This window comes from Embiotoca jacksoni, unplaced genomic scaffold (genome assembly GCF_022577435.1).
Source record: "Embiotoca jacksoni isolate LCO1_2020_lvr unplaced genomic scaffold, fEmbJac1.0.p SCAF_34, whole genome shotgun sequence".
Taxonomy (NCBI): domain Eukaryota; kingdom Metazoa; phylum Chordata; class Actinopteri; family Embiotocidae; genus Embiotoca; species Embiotoca jacksoni.
The window spans coordinates 2,343,557-2,365,490 of record NW_027185386.1 but is presented as its reverse complement, the minus strand read 5'-3'; the positions used below and the strand labels follow the sequence as shown (position 1 = coordinate 2,365,490).

Here is a 21,934-nt window from a genome sequence, read left to right as displayed (position 1 = left end):
AAAACAGGGTCGTTATTCTGGGCCAAACCCAGAAGGAAGCCATCAAAATGACTGAACAGAGACAGTTTTGACTCAAAAAGTTCTCCTCAATTTTCAGTTGGTTTTAATTCTCACTTTATTTTTCAGGTGCCTTAATTTTCCTGATGATTTCCTCTCAAGTTTCCTGGAAATAATTTAAAAGAAGAGAAAACATACATTATCATTTAATCACGGCACGGTGGCGCAGTGGTTAGCATTGTCGCCTCACAGCAAAAAGGTTCTGGGTTCGAATCCGGTCCTGGGCCTTTCTGTGAGGAGTTTGCATGTTCTCCCTGTGCTTGCGTGGGTTCTCTCCGGGTTCTCCGGCTTCCTCCCATCATCCAAAAACATGCACCTCAGGTCTGTGGACTGTGCTGACAGGTCATCATTGTAAATGAGAATTGGTTCTCAATTGATATTACCTGGTTAAATAAAGGTCAAATAATCAATTCAAATTAGTTGCTGGTGTAACCACACTAGGCCTGTCATCACAGCACAGGTCAGCTGATTATGGATGAAACTTTACTGTTACGTCATTCTTTCTAGAAAACTTCTCAGGAATTATTCTATAAAAATCCAACATTTCCTTTATCATACTTTTTTATTTATTAATTTATCTTTGGATTCCCCATGTGACTAGTTAGTGATAATTAGTTTCAGGTAAATTTGTATTAAGGTTGCCATTAATGAAGCTCATTATAGACTGAAATGATGAGGCATCGCCTGCGTTATTACCTAATCTTGAGGCCCCATTTTGTTGAGGGGTCAAATTCTCAGTTTAGACACTGTTTAAACATTTGCTGGGTCAAAGCTCAGATCTTTTACCTTCACTTTTCCTTCAGTCCACCGAGGTGAAACAGTCGAGTCATGTTTGTTGTTTAATTTGCTGTCAAAGCAACAGAAACACTGGTCCGACTGGTTTCACTCTGGTGTTTTATTGGTCAAACAAACTTTAAAAAAAAATCCTCAACAGAGGATCATGTGACTCAGGACCTTAATTTACTATCTATCTATATATATATCTATCTATCTATATAAATCTATCTATATATATCTATCTATCTATATACATATATATCGCTGCTAGGATTTACAATATGTGGTATCTCTGCTAATTACAATGAGTTTGTATCTGTAGATAAAACATGGAACAGTTTGATGCATGTTTGAGTGACAGTGCACACCTTGTGCAAACGCCAGCTCTGTAATGGTTCAGTTGATAAATGAGGACATGAATCCCCTTAATCATAGTGAGGACAGCGTTACAGTAAATAAAACCTTAACTCATCTCTGTGTACACTAGCTGTACGAGCAGACAGGACAAACAGCGACAGCTGGACTGGTCAAACAAGCTGCTCGCTGAGAAGTTTCCATTCGCTGGTTCCTCTTTGTGACATTCACCTAACAATGGGTGTCACTATTGTGGCGACGCACCAACCGTCAATTATCAAATATTTAGAGAAGGCTTGAATGCAGTGTGTCCACCCTACATAACTGGATGTAAAAAGACATTTGTGTTACAACCCCATTTCCCCAACAGCGTTGGGACAGTGTAAAATGTATATAAAATAAAAAGAATGCAATAATTTGCAAATCACACAAACTCATATTTAATTGAAAAAAGACAGAAACTGAGAAATTTTTAGGTTTTATGAAAAAAATATGCTCATTTTGAAATTGATGGCAGCAACACGTCTCTAAAAAGTTGTGACAGGGTCAACAAAAGACTGGAAAAGTTGTAAAGCTTAAAAAAAAAAAATAACACCTAATTGAACATCTCACAACTAATTAGGTCAATTAATAACAGATCAGTAACTTTATTGGGTATAAAAAGATCATTTTAGAGAGGCACAGTGAAGATGGGGAGAGGTTCACCACTCTGTGAAAAGACTGCGTGGGAAAATAGTGCAACAATCTCAGAATAATGTTCCTCAACGTAAAACTAAAGAATTTGTTATTAATTTCATCATCTCCGGTTCATAATATCATGAAAAGATCTGCGGAAATTTCAAGGGACAAGGCTGAAAACCAATATTGGGTGGCGGTGATTCTTCGGGCCCGTCAGGCATTAAAAACAGACACAAATCCGTGGTGGAAATCACTGCATGGACTCAGGAACATGGGGGGGGTGTGTGTGTGTGTGGGGGGGGGGGGGGGGGCGCCTCTGATTAATTACAGCAACCTTATCACTGTGTAAACACAAGCTCAGTGGCAGATGATTATGAAATATATGTGCATAAATCTGTCACGCTGGTTAAAGACAATGGCGCGATGTTTCGCGTTAATGACATTATAAAGGAGTCGGTCCCTGCAGAGGAATGAAGTCGGGCCAGAGGCAGCGTTGAGCTGCTGTTGATGAGCGCCGTAACCGGTTGTTGTGGTCGGCTCACACTTGTTACTAAGTCTTCTGCTATGAAAGAAATGTAAAGGCGTGTTGATATGGAAACTCTTCTTTTCCTCTGAGAGGCTCATTTCTCGTCCGACCTGCGGACAACGTCCACCTGTCCGTCTCAGCTGTCGTCCCCGGCGATGGAGCAGGGCCGCTGCACCATCCTCTTCCTCGCTCTAGCCATTTTCCTGGATGTGGTCGGCCTCCTCCTCTTCTTCATCGGGATCTTCGCGCCGTTGACCTTCTGGGACTTCTTCGTGCTGTCCGGGCCTCTGCTCATCTTCCTCAGCCTGGTGTTCTGGATATTCTGGTACCTGGGGAACCTCACCGTGACCGAAGAGGAGCTCAACCTGGTCAAAACGGACGTACTGTGATGGGCCGGCGAGGGTCAAACCTGGACTCCTCCGAAACCCTGACACGCCGAGGCGTTCGAGGAGGGGAACCGGCAGATCGGGCCGGGGCTTCAATCGAAAGGCATGAAATCAATCGAGCCTGCGTGCGGTTCTCTAGACGGATACATGAGGAATCCAGATCCGGGAAGGATCGCATCCGACTCATCCCGGGAGAAACCGACTTCTCAGTGGACTGAGCAGCAGTGATTCCCCGACGGTGACGGAGTGGAACAAATTTATTTCTGAGCACTTTTGTCAGGAGGAAGCTTCTTTTTTTTTTTTTTTTATAAACCTGCCTTATTTATCTCATTACCATCTATTGTAATTTAATATTCACATTTCAGCATGTCTTTGATTATTCTTGTAAGAAGGGGAAAAAAATGAAGCAACTAAACATGCTTTAAAATGATCCGCACGTGTTTGTTTTCTCTGTGAAGTTGCAAAACCAGCCGAACTGGCAGTATGATGTTATATTAGCGCGACTCGCCCAACGTAAACACACACACACGCAGGTAAAAAAAAACTATGTCGAGAGGCAGGAAGCGTGTTCCTGATCACAGGTGCCAATTCGCAGATCTGACTGTAAAAACACTGCCAGGCTGAAGAGGATGAAACTAATACTTCCTCCACGCCCGATTCCCTCCCAGCCGTAATCAGCACTCAAGGCACTGTTAACCCCCTCAGACATGGAGAGTGTTATTAATCTGTCCATTTGGTTCCTGCCCCCGAGAGAGGAAATGGAGAAGAGGCGTAATGGGTTTCAAAGAGATGAACAAAAAAAACAACAACCCTGCTACTCAGCCCCGCCCCTTCCCCACGGGACTCCGCCCCCCAACTTGCCTTGATGGTATATATGTGATTACAATCTTAATCACCGCTGTGCGTAGAAACGGCTCCCGGGAGAAACGCAGATTGTGAGAGGTCCTGCCCGGCTCAGGTTTCTCGTCCTGGAGGTAACGCGGAGCCGATGGCCGTGAATCACAATCACGCGGTTCGGAAAAGTGCTCGGACGTAAGAGTCGGCGGCCATCGGCCAGCTTAGCCCTCCTGCAACAAACAAAATGTTTACGAGCAAGAAAACTCCAGATTAATAAGTAAATAGATGCTTTAATATTTCAGACGTGGGGCCTCTTTAAATCATCTCGACCTGAGTTCTTACTTAAAGAAATTCGAATTAATTACTTCAAACAATTCACTGTTGTCAGATAAAGATCGGGCCCATTGGGCAAGTTCATGTTGATAATCTGCTACTCTACTCGTGCTGTTATTAATAAGCAGATAAGTGCTTGTTTACATACTTCGGCTGCAGACAGATGTGTCTTCTGGGAAGGTAACGAAAGTGATGATACGGTGTTTTATTATTCGTTCTTACTCTCACTATACTCTGAAACCTGAAGTCTTAAAATGGCTGGGTGAATTCATGATGTCATGTTTTGGAGGGTTGATGGGGGACGGTGGATGTCTCCCTCCAGTGGCTGTCAAGAGTTGAAGTTACAGGTTAATGTGGGGAGGGGTGGGGGGGGGGGGGCAATCAGCTCCTCTACTTCAACTACAAAAGGGAAAAAAGAGAATAGAACATAAAACAATAATAACCCACTTCATGTGATAATAAAATGATTGCAACAAGTTTGAAGAATAACACATTCTTGTTTATTTCAGGGGAAATACTTGTCTTTAAAATGTACATATTTAAAGGCACGACATTATCAAATCTTTTAAAGTTACCACACTGTTAAAAAAAAAAAAAAAAAAAAAAAAGGTAAATTTGCATCCAATGTTGTGTAAAATTTCATAATTTTACATGGATTTCATGTATTATTTTTTTTTTAAAAGATACTGTCAAACACTGTTAATAATTAAAGTTAATTTCAGGTTTAACAGTCAAATATGTAGAATTAAAAAATGCATTTCTTTAGAAAATGAGTTGAAAGCTTTGTTTTTACACGGTTTTATTAACAGAAACACGTCAAGAAAATTCAGTTTACGCTCATATTTCATGACGACAAGGAAAATGCAATGTTGTTTTTTTAATTATAGACTGTCGCTGTAAGTGATTATACAACATTAATGAAATGTAACAGTGCTATAATATAACAGGTGAGTCTTTTTTGTTGTTTTATGAGGCCTATAAGTCTGACACCGTCACCCACTAAACTTACCACACTATAGTGTCCCATCACAAGGAAATGATGCCCAAATAAGACTTCAGTTTACTCCATAAAAAAATTCACCAATTAATACATAAGTTCGGTATTTAATTTAGAATAAAATCAATATTTAATCTACAAGAAAAATTCACTATATTAGAATATAGTGAAGAACTATGTAAGTCCATACAAAGTTTTCAAATTGATGTTTTTCTAACAATTGAAAAATGCGTAATTTATGATAATAAAGAGAAAAGCGGGCTGCAAATCTTCATATTTGTTTGTGTTTGATAATGACTTAATTAGTCTTATCTAGTATTAATTACCTGCAATCCTTTTATCTAATCAGTTAAGCTTTTAAAGATTTCACATCACAAAGGACAAAGGACAAAGGACAAAGAACTACCATTTCCACAAAGTGTCACCTTGAAACATTTTTTTTTATTTTTATTTATTTATATATATATATATATATATATATCTTTGTTTTGTTTTTTGTTTGTTTTTGTTTCTGCCCTCCAACTTAAAATGGGCTTTCCATGATCCATTATTCTCCTGATAGCTGAGCTGTTTGTTTTTTTGTTACCTCCCCTGCTGCGTTCACGGACACCACTTTGTTCACACCTGATGACTTTCCACCTGGTCAGAGGTCTTGAGGGTTGCACGTGCGCACGCGCCCACACCACTCCAGTGCAGACAGTGTTTACAAACAAGTGGCCTACAGATGGCAGGGTCACCCCCCCTCCCTCCTCCTCCCTCCTCCTCCAACACCTCCACCCTGTTGATAACGAGGTCCTGCAGACAGCGGGGTCCGATGAAGTCTGTTTGTTTGTCTGTCAGGGAAACGACATGTGTTTGTGTTGATTACAGATCGTAGATATAATTATATATATATATATAAAATAAAAAAAACAACAGCTAACTTCATATTTACAAAGTTACAAGATGCCGCAAAGGGAGCAACGTGCAACGCCAGGCGTGGAGTCTGTAGTGGAAGAGGAAGACCCGTCATGCACCGTGGATCTGCTGCTGCGCCCAAACACCCAAAGCAGAAATAAATCACATCAACTCCCTCCAAACGGGTGATCGATTCCGGGTTTTGGATCCGCGACGAACCGGTGATACCGATGCACATCCACGGATCATCCATTATCTTCAGCTGCGGCGGTTGTCGCGACTGATTTGCACGTGTAAAAACGGATCAATCCGTTCCTATTTTTTTTTTTTTTTTTTCAATGTGTGCGTTTGACACCATGCCGTCTCTTCCTCCCTCCCTCCCCCCCCCCCTCTCCAGCTAGCATATGCGCGTATAGCTACACACCAACCGACCTTGAAAAGTGTCCTCGGATTTACCTCTCGCGTGCGGATTGGTCGGGCTCGGAACGCTGCGCCGGCGTCCCGCGTTCTGATTGGTGGAAAGGAACGTCAGTCGAGCCGTGTCCGCCTCCCGCGCCGTGTGGTTGGCTCCCTCCGCTCAGCCTTTCTCTCGGCGGTGGGTCGAGCCGCTGTCCTGGCCTCGCATGTTCCCCTCCAGATTTCGGTTTTTCCATTTGATGCCCCTTCTTCTACTTTTTGCTCCAATTTAAACGCCTCTGAAAAGAGGCCGCAAGTCGGGCGGCCGGACAACCGGTGTTTTTAGTTGCCCCCCCTCCCCCTTCCCCCTCCACCACCTCCCCACCCCTCAGCATTTTTTTTATTTTTTTTTGGCGTTTAGACACTCTTCCCCCACCACCACCACCCCTCCTCCTCCTCCTCCACCACCACCACCCTCCTCCTCCTCCTCCTCCCCACCGAAGCATGGCCGTGGTGAGCGGATCGTCTGGGCCGGTTGCCCGGCTCGAGGGCCGTGAATTCGAATACCTGATGAAGAAGCGCTCGGTGACCATCGGCCGGAACTCGTCGCAGGGCTCCGTGGACGTGAGCATGGGCCACTCCAGCTTCATCTCGCGGAGGCACCTGGAGATATTCACCGCCAGCGACGACGGCACCGGCAGCGGCGACTTCTACCTGCGGTGTCTCGGTAAAAACGGGGTGTTCGTGGACGGAGTGTTCCTCCGGCGGGGCGCTCCTCCTCTGCAGCTGCCGCGGATGTAAGTTGAACATGTGGACGCTTTAGCTCCCGAGTGTACCCCCCCTCCTCCACCCTACCACCACCACCCTACCTCCACCACCCAGCTAAAAGTGAATTTGTGACCCAACATTTTTTTTTTTTTTTTTTTTTTGGGGGGGGGGGGGGGGGTTGTTCAGCCGGCGGGTCAACAGAGGGACCACGTGTTTTAGCATGTTAGCAAGAAAGTCCCCGCATCCTGTTTTCGACGCCGTTTTCTTTGTTGACATTCCTGTTAGCAGCTTTCATGTTAGCCGCCTGCCTCCACATGTCAGCCCGGTGGTTCACGTAGCATTAGCCGCATTCACGCAGGGTCTCCGCGGGGAGCCGGGTGGTCCAAACACCCTCGTTTTTATTCTCCTTCTCCTTCTCCTCGTCACGTGGACGCCCTGAAGTCAGAAACGTGTTCTCGTGATGTTGTAAACATACTGTGGTCGTTACCAAACACGTTAGCTAGTGTTATAGCTTTGTTGCTCTTCCCCCCCCCCCCTCCTCCTCCTCACCCCCACCCCTCCCTCCCCCCCTCCCCGTAGTTTGTGAATGGAGCTCCTCTCGACCCCATAAACGTAAACAAACCGGTCCCCGCCCTGCTGTCTCACAGCGCCGCTTTCCCTGCGCCACCTCTGACCTCTATTCACGGGAGCCGAAGTCACGCCAGCCGGTGTGTTTCTCCAATAATCACCTGTCGTTAACTATTCATAAAGAACTTGACATCGATATGTCCCTGCAAAGTTAAAAGGACAAGTTTTCGCAACGGACTTTTGGTTTAATTTCCCGAGCTGTGTCTTGCAGGTTGCAGCCTGCACCGAGACTTTTCAGGCTTGCTGTTGTGAAATATTTCTCCTTCAAAGCTGAAGCCTTCTCTTCACTAATGAGCCCAGACAGTAAAAAGGTGACTGTTTTTGTTTGGGTGGAAGCCAGGTTGCGAATACAGATAAAGTTGTAGGTAATAATTATCTCGGTATGTACCAGGAAACCAGTCATCATAATTGGTTTCATCCAGTGTTTTTTCTCTTTTTCTTTGCTGTACCCCTCCGACCCCCTAAAAACAGCGATTAATTGGAAGTCATTAGCTCTTTGAAACTGTTTTTCTGCCATGTTACAGACCAAACAATTTAATTAATCTGCAAATAAATCCCTAATTAATTAGGTTTTTTTTTTTATAATGGTTAATTTAAATAAACTAAATTCGTTAAATTTTACACAATCAAAAGAAGGAAGCGGGACGAGGGAGATTTATGTTTTGATAATGGAATTTGACGTGTAATTCCTGCCATTTAAAATGAAAAACTACATGCAGAGTTTTAAACTTCAAACACTTTGTGTTTGCTCAAGTAAATAAAAGCCAAAGCAGTTTATTTACACTTTGTCCAGACAGCCTTGTTTGGAGTTTTCCCAAAATGTGGGCAGAGTTTATTCACTTCTCTGTAATGTAGACAAACCTTCCAGCTTCTGCCAACCCCAGACTTTGCAACCACTGCTCTCAGATATTGTGCAAATCCCTCAATATGAAACTCCTTTTTATTTTATTTTGTATTTTCTCTCCCCTCCCCTCCCTCCCCCCCCCCCCCCCCCCCCCCCCCCACACACACACACACTGAAAGAAGAACTTGTTTTGACTTGATGCAATTTTCTAAATTGGCCCCTTTTGCACGAAAAAGCATGTCGAGGTAAACGTCTGTGGCCACATCACCTAATGCATTTCATTATGCAGCAGCAGCGTTTGTTTTTGTTGTTTTTCCTCGTATTGATCACACCGACTTGCCAATAAGGAGCTTTTAATCAGTCTGTGCTCCACCTGACGGAGGCTTCACGTGCTTTAAATCCTACAGGAAAGACCCCTAAAGATGTGGTGCAGCACATTGACAGCATGGGGTGGAGGGGGGGGGGGAGGACAGGTCAAAGGGCTCATATTCCAGGGATTCCTCTCCAGTGATGTAAACAGAGCAACAAGCCTTCCCTCCTCCCCCTTCCTTCCTCCCCCCTTCCTCCCCCCAGATTCTCTCCCAAGTTGGTGCTCTTCCTGTCACTCTGTCCTCCTTTTGTTTACATTCTTCTTTTTTTTTGCAGGGTGGGGTGGGGGGTGAAACTCAAGTGAAAGCCTTCAACTCAACTGAGCTTTGTTTGTTGCGGTCCTCGCAGCTTAGCAGCGTAGCAACTGTGTGTGTTTGGAGTTCAGGCCTCATTGTTCTTACAGGAGAAAAACTAGGGCTGATAAAGAGGCTTCAGTGATTGCATACACGAGGGGGAAGGAGGGAGGGAGGGAGGGAGGGGGCGGTCGGATGTTCAATAACAACATAAAGCACAGCTTTTCCCTTCTGTGAGCCTGATTCAGATAATAAACATGCAGGGTTATGAATTAAAAGTGACGTGTTGCATGTAGAGCTGAAACTACTTTAACAGCAGTTTACTAAAACAGCCAGTAAACAAAATCCGATTCTGATAGTTTTATCCTATCAGATGTTTCCTGAAGCTTTCCTAACTTTACACGTTATTTTTTTCTTTTCTTTTCTAGATTTCTTCTTCTTAAGTGTATGGAGCCGTTTTGTTATAGAAAACATTAGTTCAAGTGTTTAGCACTCTTTAATATACTTAACAGTGTAGGTTTTGTTATCACTTTTGAAAGTCTGAAATTAGCACTGATGTTGTAACTTTTTCAAACGGTGCTCTGTCTTCGTTCACAAAAAGAAATCGATCGATCAATCAATCATCTGTACGCAAGCAAGAATGACAAATAGTCATTAAATCATAAAAATTCAATAGTTTATGTGCCTTTTGTCCTGTCTTAAAATATATTTTCCTGTTTTTTTTCTGGAGGCAATACGTAAAAGCTGTTTACCAATTGCCATTAAAAAAACAAAACGAGAGAAGACGTAAAAACAAAAAGACGTTACTAACAGGCTGCGGTGAAACGCGTGCTGCTGTGAGATTAGATGCTTCGGTACAAACACCGGAAACAAGCCTAAAAGTTCTGTATGGACATTTACAAAAGTAAGATGCAAAGCAAACTCTGCAGATCGTCAGTCTGACACAGCTGCGCACCGAGCAGACGATCCGATGTTGGATACGCAGAGCAAACGACGGCTTCTCGTCCCAAAGATGAAACTGAAGACGCGCATTTCATCAGCTGTTTACAAGACGGCGAGTTCGATGGCAATTCGTTGAGCCCGAATTTATGGCGTGAGCGCAAGACAAGGAGCGTCCTTTAAATCAATCCAATTGTCTTTTTTGTCCCAATCTGCTCATCCACCGTGAGGTTATGCTGCTTTTCTTTTTTATCTCGTAGTTTGTATAGAAGCAACTAACTAATACTTTCATTATGAAATCAACCTGCATTTCTCCTTCAATTGTTTATTTCACATGAAAACGAGGAAAAACTCCCTTCAGAATTGGTCCAAACAATTTAGCTAAATATCAGACTCGTCAAAAGTTGTATTATTACTGTCAATTAGTTGATCATTGGGATTTGTCTAAATCCTCTTATTCCCATGTCATTTAGCTGCAAGTGTTTTGGTCCTGTACTCCCATGTTAACGTAGCGTAGAGCTGCGATCGTCGACAGCATGCCGACACTCGGGGAAGAACCAAAAAGACACTGAATTGTTTTTTTTGTTTTTTTTATATATATATATTTTCTCTCTTCTCGATATATTTAGATTTCATTGTCCCCACTCTGTCAGTTCCTAGAAGTTAAAAGCGTCTGATGTTATTTAAGGATCCTCCGTAACTTTGATCTGCTCTGCAGAGACGACTCAACCCTTCCTGAAAGACTACATGCATCACGAAAGTGCCCACCCCCACCCCACCCCCACCCCCACCTCACCGGTCTGGCTCCAGGAAGTGTTTTCGGTCTCCTCCTGCGAGCGGCGAAGCTAATTTGAGATGTAGGTGTCGGGCGTACAGTTCGTTCAGCAGATGCCAGCTCTGCGAGGACCTGGCAGGAGAAAGTTGCTGCGCCTGGCAGTCTGCAGCTGAGTGGAAACCAACGTGTGCTCGCACCGTCTCCGGGGTGTCGGTCCTCGCAGCCAATTAGTCTTTCTGTTCAGTGTCCGTAAACGTTTCAGACCTCCTTCCGCCGTTTCCCCCTTCATCCCCTCTGATATGAACGCAGACGACGGGCCCCTTTAAATTCAATTCAACTTTATTTATATAGCGCCAAATCACAACAATTCCCACATAAGCTAGGAGGGAAAAAAAACTCCTCTTTAAGGGAGAAAAACCTCCAACAGACGGAAGAAAAACTCCTTTTAACAGGAAGAAACCTCTGACAGAACCAGGCTCAGAGGTGGGCGGCCATCTGCCTCGACCGGTTGGGTGAGAGGAGAGCAGAGAGAGAAAAGGACAGCATAGAGATAGAAGAGAAGAACTGTTGTTGGAGACGACAAGCGCAGGGCAGAGACATGCAGCTCCATGACGGGACATCTGGAAAAGAAAGAAGAGAAACTACGTGAGCGAAGGAACTGAATGGAGACAACAGACAATAAGAAGAAACTATGGGAGAGAAGAAGATGGTGAGGTATGAGTCAGTTAAAGAGTAGGAGGAAAGAAAATAAGCTCAGCATGTAACGAGGTCTCCCAGCAGCCTCGGCCTATAACAGCATAACTAAGGGTTGGTTCAGGTCTACCCGAGCCAGCCCTAAATATAGGCTTTATCAAGAAGGAACGTTTTGAGTCTAATCTTAAAGCTAGAGAGGGTTTCTGCCCCTCCAACACAAACTGGGAGCTGGTTCCACAGGGGAGGAGCCTGAAAACTGAAGCTCCGCCTCCCATTCTACTTCTGTAAACTCTAGGAACCACAAGTAGACCAGCGTACTGAGAGTGAAGTGCTCTGCTAGGATTATATGGTTCTATAAGATCTCTAAGATATGATGGAGCCTGGTCATGTAGAGCTTTGTAAATCATCAAGAGAATTTTAAATTCTATTCTTGATTTAACAGGAAGCCAGTGAAGAGACGCTAAAACTGGAGAAATATGATCTCTTGATAAATCCCATCAGTACTCTTGCTGCGGCGTTTTGGATCAGCTGCAGGTTTTTAATGAGTAATTTGGACATCCTAACAACAAGGAATTACAATAAATAAATTAATCAAATCCAAAACGTTATATTCCCGATAAACAACCTCGGTGTTTCTTGGCAATGTCCTCGTTGTTGGTTTGTTTTTTTCCCCCTTTTGGATCTCAAAGGAAGTGAAAAGCTTCCAGGCTCTCTCTAACATGGTTGCCAGCGGCGTACACCCGTTGCGTTGGATCGCGCAGGCGTTCGCGGACGGCCTCGGAAATACCGACGTGCCCCGGGAAGAGTTCATAATGTTAAAAAAGAACGAAAACGAACGAAGCACTTCACGACATGAAACCGGGACGCGGCACGCGCGCTGTCGGCCGACCCGTTGGAGTCCCGACCGTGTTATCGTTCACGCAAAAAGAAGCTTATTCGGCTGGTTTGGGGTGGAGCTCAGCTATGTGAGTAAATGTTGCTAAACACGAGCGGCTCACGGACACTTTCATTTTTGTAAAAGTAGCTCTCGGAGGGGAAAAAAGAAAAAGGTTGGGAGGCCTCTGATGGTGCAAAGACTTAGTTGAGTTCATGGGTACCATGTCAACATGTACCTGCTGGAGGTTTGTCTTTCACTGTAGGAGCTGGGTTTGAGGATTAAGACGGGTGTGGAAGGCAGTACTCCCAAATACTGACGAGGACGGGTCGTTATGTCGAACTTTTTATTTGATGTTTTTGGCCGATTGAAATCTGATAAATATGGTGTTTCTCTTTTTATTTAATAACTCTGGAGTGCCTCTGTGTTTGTCTGCCCTACTGAGTGATTCTGCTGTTATTATTTCATATTTATATTCCCCAGACTGTCGAGGTTTTTCTTTTTTTTTTCTTTTTCATCTTTCCGTCGCCCGGTTTCCAACCAAAATTTTAACCGGAAAATCAGCACAAGAAATGCAAATGAAAACGATGTAGAAAAAAAATGATGGACATGGATGTCATGTAATAATGTGAGCAATGTGTGCTCCACCTCAACCAAGAGTAAAAACCGTCATGTGTTCCCCCCGTCCGGTGACACCCGGGCCTGGCCCGCCTCTCTGAACTTTGACCTCAGCCTGGTGCGGTAACATCGGTTAACGCCTCATTTTGGTGCCATTACCATGTTTCCGCAGGTTGCGGGTTTATTTTTTAGGTCATCAAAACGATTTAATCATTTATCCGCAACTGTTCCATCAAACTGCTTTAAAAATCCCCCCAAAAACAACACGGCGCTCCTCTTCAGGTGGTTTGTTGTCACGGTGATCAGCAAACACTGATCAGCTGCTTTTACCACGTTTGCATGAATGAAGGCGGCAACAATAACCGTTATTTACTGAGGGAAACGTGGGACATCCAGAGACAACAAACTCTGTTGAACGCAGCCTGTTTGCGGCATCGTTTTTAATGCAGCAAATAGGAATCCTGCATTGGAAGGAAAAATGGAACGAGTCCTGACCCTGTTTTCTGCAGAGTGGTGAAAGTCATTCTGGAAAATGTCGGTATGCTCAGAGGATGTTGAGAGATAACAGAAGAGTTTAATAAGATAAGATTTATTTTAACAAATAACCACCAAATGTCCGAAAATGATACGTTATCATGTTAATTTGCAAAATTATAAAGGATAACGCCATCATGTGCTTTAAATCCAAGATCAGAACAGTAGGATTTATCTCTGCTGTCGGTGCAGTCTGTGAAAATATTTCATTTTCATGATATAAAATCACTGATTATGTTGATTCATCAATATTATTATCAGAATAATTAGAAAATATCTACAGGAAAAAAAGTTTAATCTGAGGCACATTTTGTTGTTTGCACTCCAACCACATCTTATATTTACCACGTGGCCTAATTCAGCTCCGCTGAGGCTGCCCCCTCTGAAAACAGGGACATATCGGCGTGCCATCAGGCTCCTGCATCAGTATTTCAATTTAATTAGCTCGCACATTAAAGTCGGGCAGAGAATCCGTAAACGTTTTTTCATGTCATCCGGCTCTCGCATACAATTTTGTGTTTTTGTTTTCGTCGACGGTGCTGCTGTCGAGGTGTTTTTGTTTTGTTTTTAATCCTACGTCCGTGTTCTTTTTTTGTGTGTGTGTGACGCAGGTGCACGTTCAGGTTCCCCAGCACAAACATCAAGATCACGTTCACGGCCCTGTCCAGCGGGAAGAAGGTGAAGCGCGAGGCGCCGGAGTCTCCGGTGAAACCAGTCCAGCCGCAGATCTCCCCGCTGACCATCAACATTCCCGACAACATCGCTCACCTCATGAGCCCGCTGCCGTCGCCCACCGGCACCATCAGGTACGCGGCGGCGCCGCATGTCGCGGAGTCCGCAAAGTTGATTTCAAAGTCAACAACAAAAGTCAGCAGCTTAATATATTTATTTTCCCAGAATTTATTTCTGCTACACATTGAATGCTTCACTTCCTCTTTTATGAAAGTTGATATGCTGTGAAAAGCACCGGGGACAACGATGGAAAGTCCTGGATTTGTTGTATTTGATAAAAGCACTTGAATGTCGTAAAGAACTAAACATCAATCAGTCGTCGATGTATCGCAGATAGACCTTTTTTTCTTCTTCTTCTTCTTCTGGTGTCGTAACGTTTTCTGATTCTGGATCAGCGGTTCAGAAAAGTCTCTCCCACGTCGCCGCACCTCGTTGACCTTGAGGCGTCGGCTGACCTTGACCTGGTGATCAGTTCAGGCTTAGTTCTTGGAGTCTGAGAGCGGCGGCTCCGTCTCGGACCCTGAGATCCTCTCAGCCTCTGATCTCAACCAGATGGCTTTAAAAAAAAACACACAAGATTCTTCTTTCAGCGACGGTCAAACAACGAAGTGTGTTTTACTGTTGACAATTAAACACACACGGGAGTCCTGAACCGCCGTCGCTTTGTTTGGTTTACCTCCCCTCCTCCCCCCGAGGCCTGAAACAATCATTAAATATGGAAACGCTCCGTTACGTTAAGTCGCGCGGCCTCTGCAGCACAAGGAAAAGCCACGCTCGTTTTATCTCGGGTCGAAGCGACTCGAACTCCAAACCTGTCGGTTGTTTCCCGTCTCATAAATGATCTCGGCAGCTGACTCGTCTTTGTCTTTTTTGGTGGTTCCCTCCCGCAGCGCTGCTAACTCCTGCCCCTCCAGCCCGCGGGGCGCAGGCTCCTCAGGCTACAGGATGGGCGGTCGCATGGTCAGCTCCGCGGAGCTGCAGCTCATGAACGACAACTCCCAGCCCGAGAACGACAAAGAGGCCTCCGGAGGGGACAGTCCCAAGGTGAGAGCTGAAGACGAAGGCGTCCCACTAGTCAGGGGGGGGAAACAAATATTTATTTTATTAAACCGTTTTACAGACAGTTAAAGTCAGGGTATCGGATCGGGATCTTTTTTCTGGCCCCAGTTACGGAGAATCAGGGAATTTAGTTTGCACGTTAAAATTTGAGTTGCAATTTATCAAAATATAACATTTTCCATGTAGTCTTTTTTTCTTTTCTTTTCTTTTTTTGTCATCACGTTGTTTCACCGGTTTCCTCGTATTACCTGAGTGGTTTTATCCTATTTCTGTTCATCAACAAGTAGCAAACACCTCCGAGTCAGGAAAACGTCCTCACTTTAAAATGTGGCGGTGAGTGTTGTTCAGTGATGTCACTTCCCTCTGAGATGGAGATATTGATTTTCTTTGTCTTACTCGGTCGTACCTTTCAGTTTCTGGCTCCTTATTAATTAAGAATCTCCTTCATTTCTGTCATTAATTATTCTGCCAAGTATTTTTTCACTAGTAACTGTTTATTCTATAAATATTGTCAGAAAAAACATGATAAAAACAAACATTTCCCAGAGTCCATTGATCTCCGTGAAGAAGCTGGAACCGACAAATGTGTGGCTTTTTTTTTTATTTTTGCATGAAAAATATTTTCCAAGTGTTTTTCTTTTTTCAGCTCGAAACATAAATTCACCATCCGACCGTCTCGTTTCAAACAAACTCCCACACACAAATCAAATCTGTCCAGATTTTTTTTTTTTTAATGTCGAGATCGCTGCAATCAGAAAATATTTGACTCAGCAGCAGCTTTTCTGATAAAAATAGAATATTTTGTTTTCCTTATTAACTACATTATTATTATTATTATTAATCACTTCTTTCTGTGATAATAAACATGCTTTTTAAATCACAGACTGTATTCTCAAACAAAGTGCAACACAACTGTGAGAGCGTCACGGTCACTTAATAGGAACACATATCCATGAACGCTGTCACTTCCTGTTTTGCTGTGGGGGTTTTTTGTACCAGTTTATTGTGAAGAATTCATTTGAGTTTTTCAAAATTGGAAGTTCCTGCAAACATGGTTAAACTTGTATTCATTATTGCAATATTATTATATCTTGAAGGGATGCAACAAGTCTTTCAGTAAAATTTCAGATTACATTAGATATTTATGATTTACTTTAGTTTTTTTTTTTTTTTTAAAGTCTGCAAATATGCTTTTACATTTGATAAAAAAAATAGATAAAAACAAAGTCCTGATGGAGAACATCACGTGACACGTAGCTGTCGATGATACAGGAACAAGGAAAAGAACTGGACCTGTGTTTTAGTTGGAAGTTTGTTTTCTATGTTTTGTTGTTGTTGTTCTGTCGTTAATGAATCTGCGTTCCTCGTCTCCACCCCTGCAGGACGACTCCAAACCTCCGTACTCCTATGCACAGCTGATCGTCCAGGCCATAACGCTGGCGTCGGACAAGCAGCTCACACTAAACGGCATCTACAATCACATCACCAAGAACTACCCGTACTACCGGACCGCAGACAAGGGCTGGCAGGTCGGTTCTGGGGGCTCGCCTTACACACACACACACACACACACACAACACACACAACACACACAACACAACCTGAATCGTAATCAGAGTTGTTTTTAACGTGTCGTTCCTCCCGCCGCAGAACTCGATCCGTCACAACCTGTCGCTGAACCGCTACTTCATCAAAGTGGCGCGGTCGCAGGACGAGCCGGGCAAAGGCTCTTTCTGGAGGATAGACCCGTCCTCGGAGGGCAAGCTCATCGAGCAGGCCTTCAGGAAACGAAGGCCGCGGGGCGTCCCCTGCTTCAGGACCCCGCACGGACCGCTCTCCTCCAGGTCTCACTGATATCACCAAAACAAAAACACAAATTCACTGCAGATGGACGCGGTGGAAAAGCTGCTTTTGTCAGACATGTTGTGACCTCATTGACTTTTGGTGCAGGATGCTTTGAAGTTTACATATTAATACAGCAACTAATCTACAGGGTTGTACAGCCTGTTTTTTGCCCTCATCTTAATCTGAAGAAACCAGCAGTGATTTTATTTTTTATTTTTTATTTTTTTAGTCTTGTTTTTATATTTACAGACTAAGTTAACACCTCCAGACTCCATATTTCTCCATTTAAAAAAATTAATTAAAAAAAAAAAATCATCACTGATGCTGCAGAGTCGAAGTACTTACTGATCCACATTTCTCCTCCTCCTCCTCAGGAGCGCCCCGGCCTCCCCCAACCACTCGGGGGTGCTCTCCGCACACTCCAGCGGAGTCCAGACCCCCGACAGCCTATCGCGGGAGGGCTCCCCGGTCCCCCTGGAGCTGGAGCCCTCCGCTGCTCCGGCCCCGGTGTCCACCCCGGCGGCGGTTCAGCCCAAACTGGCGGTGATCCAGGAAGCGCGCTTTGCACAGAACACAACAGGTACGAGTCGGCGCTTCGCTTTCAGACGGCTTCTTTTTAAAAGTCGGTTTTAAGAAGTTACGAAGATGCAGAACAAAAAGTGTTGAGCTGCAAAACTGTAAAAAAAAAAGCTTGTTTCACTGAACGTCGGAGGAGGTTTGTTTGAACGTGGTCTCCTCTCTGGCCCGTCCTCCCACCCGCAGGCTCGCCTGTCAACAACCAGCCGGTACTCATAGCAGTCCAGCGTCAGTTACCTCAAACCATCAAGCCGGTCACCTACACCATGGCCTCCCCGGTGAGCACCAGCACCTCCCAGCCCGCGGTCCAGACGGTCCACGTCCTGCAGCAGATCCCGGCGGGGACCCTGAGCACGGCCGTCCTCGCCCAGCCAGCCGCCATCATCAAGAAGGAGCTGCTGGAGAACGGGGAGCACACGGAGGTCAAAGGTGACGCGGCATTTATCCTGTTTTTCATTTTTTTTATTTGAGTATTTCTGCATTTGTTGTTTTTTTGTTTTTTTTTGTGACGTTTCCGTCCCCTCCTCTCAGTCAAAGTGGAGACGGTCCCCACCATCACCTCGATAGGCGCCTCCAGTCGCATCATCCAGAGCTCCCAGTCGGCCATGCCCCTGCAGACCGTCACCATAGTGCAGCAGGGCCCTCTGGGTCAACACCAGCTGCCCATCAAGGCCATCACACAGAACGGCACCCACAGCATCACCACTGCCATCCAGGGACCAGGTGAGACACACAATGGGCCTCCAGCACCATGTTTTTGCTTTGTTTGTTTTGCTAATCTTATGTGTAACTATTTTTAATAACAAAAATTTGTTTTTGGGACAAACACGATTTTGTGTCACAGTTACAGCTTCACAAAGCGGCCAAATTATCATTATTTAAATTTGTTTTATTATGGATGAATCTGGTGAGGATTTTCTCAAATTAGACGCTTTACACAATATAAGTTTATCAAAGTGTTGCTCAACATCAGACGGAATAAAAATCACAGGACACAAAACAAAACATGAGGACATACATGAGCCGTAATTATATATAAAAAAAAATTAAAAATGATTTGAATACTGGTAGTCGGGTTGCAGCGGTTATACACGGCTATTAAAATTGATGGTTATCATACCTGCACAAGAGTTTATTACCATTTAAAAAACAAAATGCAACAAACTGAGATGATCCTTTTTCTCCTCGACTGCCTGTCAGACTCAGCGGTGGACGCCGCACACACAGACACACACGCACACACACACACACACACACGCACACACAGACACACGCACGCACACACACACACACAGACACACACACACACACACGCACACACAGACGCACGCACACACACACACACACACACACGCACACACAGACACACGCACGCACACATACACAGACACACACACACGCACACACACAGACAGACACGCACACACAGACACGCACACACACACACACACACACACACACAGACAGACACGCACACACACACACACACACACACAGACAGACACGCACACACAGACACGCACACACACACACACACACACAGACAGACACGCACACGCACGCACACACACACACACAGACACGCACACACAGACACACGCACGCACACACACACACACACACACGCACACAGACACACACACGCACGCACACACACACACACAGACAGACACACACACACACACAGACGCACACGCACACACACACACACACACACGCACACACACAATGAAATTGAAAGTGAAATTGATGGTTATCATCGTGTGAAAACTTCAGTACGTTGGCAGGATGCAGAAATGGAGCTCAAAAAGTGTCTTGACTATTAACCGCTTATTAAAATAGTGACTTTTAATCGTCTCGGCTCGACTTCCATCATGTCAGTGATTTTTTATTTTTTTATTTTTTTTTATTTGGCATCGTTGCCACGAACGAACCGCAGGAACACGAGTTGGAAGCGATTGTGACAGTTTTCCGGTTTTCCTCCTCTGTCCAAACCGCCGCTGCAGCCGAATGCTTCCGCCGTTTAACCCTCTCCCCCCCACACCTCCTCCCTCCTCCTGTGCAGCTCCCGTCGTGGCCAGCCCCCTCCACCTGCTGGCGGCCCACGCCTCCGCCTCCGCCTGCCTCCCCACCAAGCGGCAGAACGGCGACGGTCCGGCCGGCGAGCAGCCCGACGCCAAGCGCATCAAAGCGGAGGACGGCGCCGTCCCGGCGGTCTCGGACTCGTCGGCAGCTAACGACCAGGGCGCCCACCTCGTTTAAAAGTCTGTTCATCCCACACACACACACGCACACCACCACCACCACCACCCCCTCCTCCGCCCCCTCCCCTCCCCCGTCACGGTTTTGTCCCCCGTCGTTTGTTTCGTTCCTTCTTCTTCTTCTACCACTGACTCCCGCGGTGCCAAACGGAGAGAGAGAGAGGAATCCTTTTCGCTTTCAGTTTGGGGAAAGAAAAAAAAACAATAAAAAAATCAAATAAAAATGAAAACAAAAAAGTCCCACCCCCCCCTTTAAAAGACTGAAAATGTGGGTCGAGAACAAAAAAAAAACGGGACAGAAGATGAAACCCCCGAAGGTTGTCGCCTGCGCAGGAGAGGAGAGTGACTGAAGCACGACCACAGGAAGCCTTAACAACATTTAAAACCCCTTAAGAGCTGACCTTTGACCTCCAGCGACCCGAGGCAGGACGCCCGCCTTTTCTGTCGCCACCTACCTCAGAGCGAGACGGCGAGACTCCGGCAGGGCGACGGCGGCAGCATCGCGTGGGGGACGGCTCTCCGGACGACGTGACCAACCGAGCGACGAGTAACGACAAGCATTCAATGGTTAGATTTATAGTTTTTTTTATTATTATTATTATTATTATTATTATTAATAAACAAATACAAGAAAAACAGTCGGCGCCTTCAGAAAGGGATCAACTCGGAGCCAATATTCCTGAAACTCTTGGCAGCTAGCCTCTCACGATACTGACCTTCCTTAATCGCAGCTGTACGTAGATATGCAGTATTTTGTTGTTCAAAATGTGGAGCATAGGATTTTCTTTTTTTTTTTCTTGCGTATTTTTACTTACCTTAGATATAAGTAATAATTTAATAATAAAAAAAAAAAAGGAAGCGTACAGAACGGCGAGGTCGGTGACATTTCGGTAACTAAGTTAGAGATCTCACTCTTTTTACGTGAACTTCTGTTTTTTGTTTTTGTTTTTTTCCGTTCGGTGAATCAGTGTAATAGTTTTGTTCTGTAAAACTTTTTCGTTCCCCCCCCCCCCCGCCGCCCCCAGCTCCGCCCCTCCGCCCCCGTTCTGACATATCCGTATGAAATTTGCTTCGTTATACCTACATATTTTAATACTTGCACAGATAACCGATATAAGCATATGAAATCTCCATGTGTAGTTCCAGATGTCGAACCTTTGCATGTATCCGACAACAGAGACGTTGTGAACTGTAAAAATTTGAACAGAGGTTTAAAAAAAAAAGAAGAAAAAAGAAGCCCTGCTTTGTCCAAACCAACACCTGCACTTAGTTCAATGTTTTGTGTTTTCATCTCCCTTCCTCTTCCTCTTCATTTTCTTCTTTTTGTTCCCATCCTCCTCTTCCTCCTCTACCTCTTCTTCCTCCTCCATCTTCTCCTTCCTCCCGGCTGTGTTGACGTTGTGGTGTTGGCAGACCCCCCCCTTTCCTCCCTCCTCCTCCTCCATCCCCCCCCCCCCCCCCCCCCCCCCCCCATCACTTCCATTTGCTTGATTTTTTTTTTTTTTTTTTTTTTGCTCTGTTCTGGCAACCTGGCGAGTCTGTTTTTCTGATTGTACACGATCCAAACAAATAGTCAAAAAAAAAAGTGAAAAAAAAAATTGATGTTTGTTCTGCTTCAGTGGAGAAATGCTTTTTTAAAATAAATTAATTTAAAGTCCTTTTTCTGTGATTTTTTTTTTCTTTTTTTAAGGTTGTAGTTCTGGTTGTAGTTCCACTCCTGTCCACAGAGGGGCAGCACAGGAACGTCTTTAAGCTTATTGGACAAGTTACAGGAGCATTAAGATGGCTGTTTTCCTCAGGACACAGGAGGGCTCAGGTGCACAATATTTTAGCTCCTCTTAATATGTAGAACCAAATATTAGGAAAAAGGAAATAATACACTCAAAGTT

The 21,934-nt window shown here is 44.7% G+C and overlaps 1 protein-coding gene across 1 annotated transcript; it reads left to right on the top strand.

The window, feature by feature from the left end:
- The first annotated feature begins 6,505 nt into the window (after window positions 1-6,505).
- foxk2b (forkhead box K2b) lies at window positions 6,506-21,702 on the top strand. Its single transcript, XM_069165187.1, has 9 exons — window positions 6,506-7,035; window positions 14,184-14,378; window positions 15,195-15,348; window positions 16,746-16,892; window positions 17,014-17,207; window positions 17,583-17,788; window positions 17,971-18,213; window positions 18,316-18,507; window positions 19,850-21,702. Exons 1-9 carry the CDS (start codon window positions 6,743-6,745, stop codon window positions 20,044-20,046), a joined length of 1,821 nt encoding a protein of 606 aa, XP_069021288.1. The 5' UTR covers window positions 6,506-6,742; the 3' UTR covers window positions 20,047-21,702.
- The last annotated feature ends 232 nt before the right edge of the window (window positions 21,703-21,934 follow it).

Bases quoted from the DNA above. Each gene is read 5' to 3' on its own strand.
- foxk2b (XM_069165187.1), top strand. From the start codon at position 6,743: ATGGCCGTGGTGAGCGGATCGTCTGGGCCGGTTGCCCGGCTCGAGGGC. The intron at 7,036-14,183 runs GTAAGTTGAACA...TGTGTGACGCAG, and splicing joins CCTCTGCAGCTGCCGCGGAT to GTGCACGTTCAGGTTCCCCA. The intron at 18,508-19,849 runs GTGAGACACACA...CCTCCTGTGCAG, and splicing joins CACTGCCATCCAGGGACCAG to CTCCCGTCGTGGCCAGCCCC.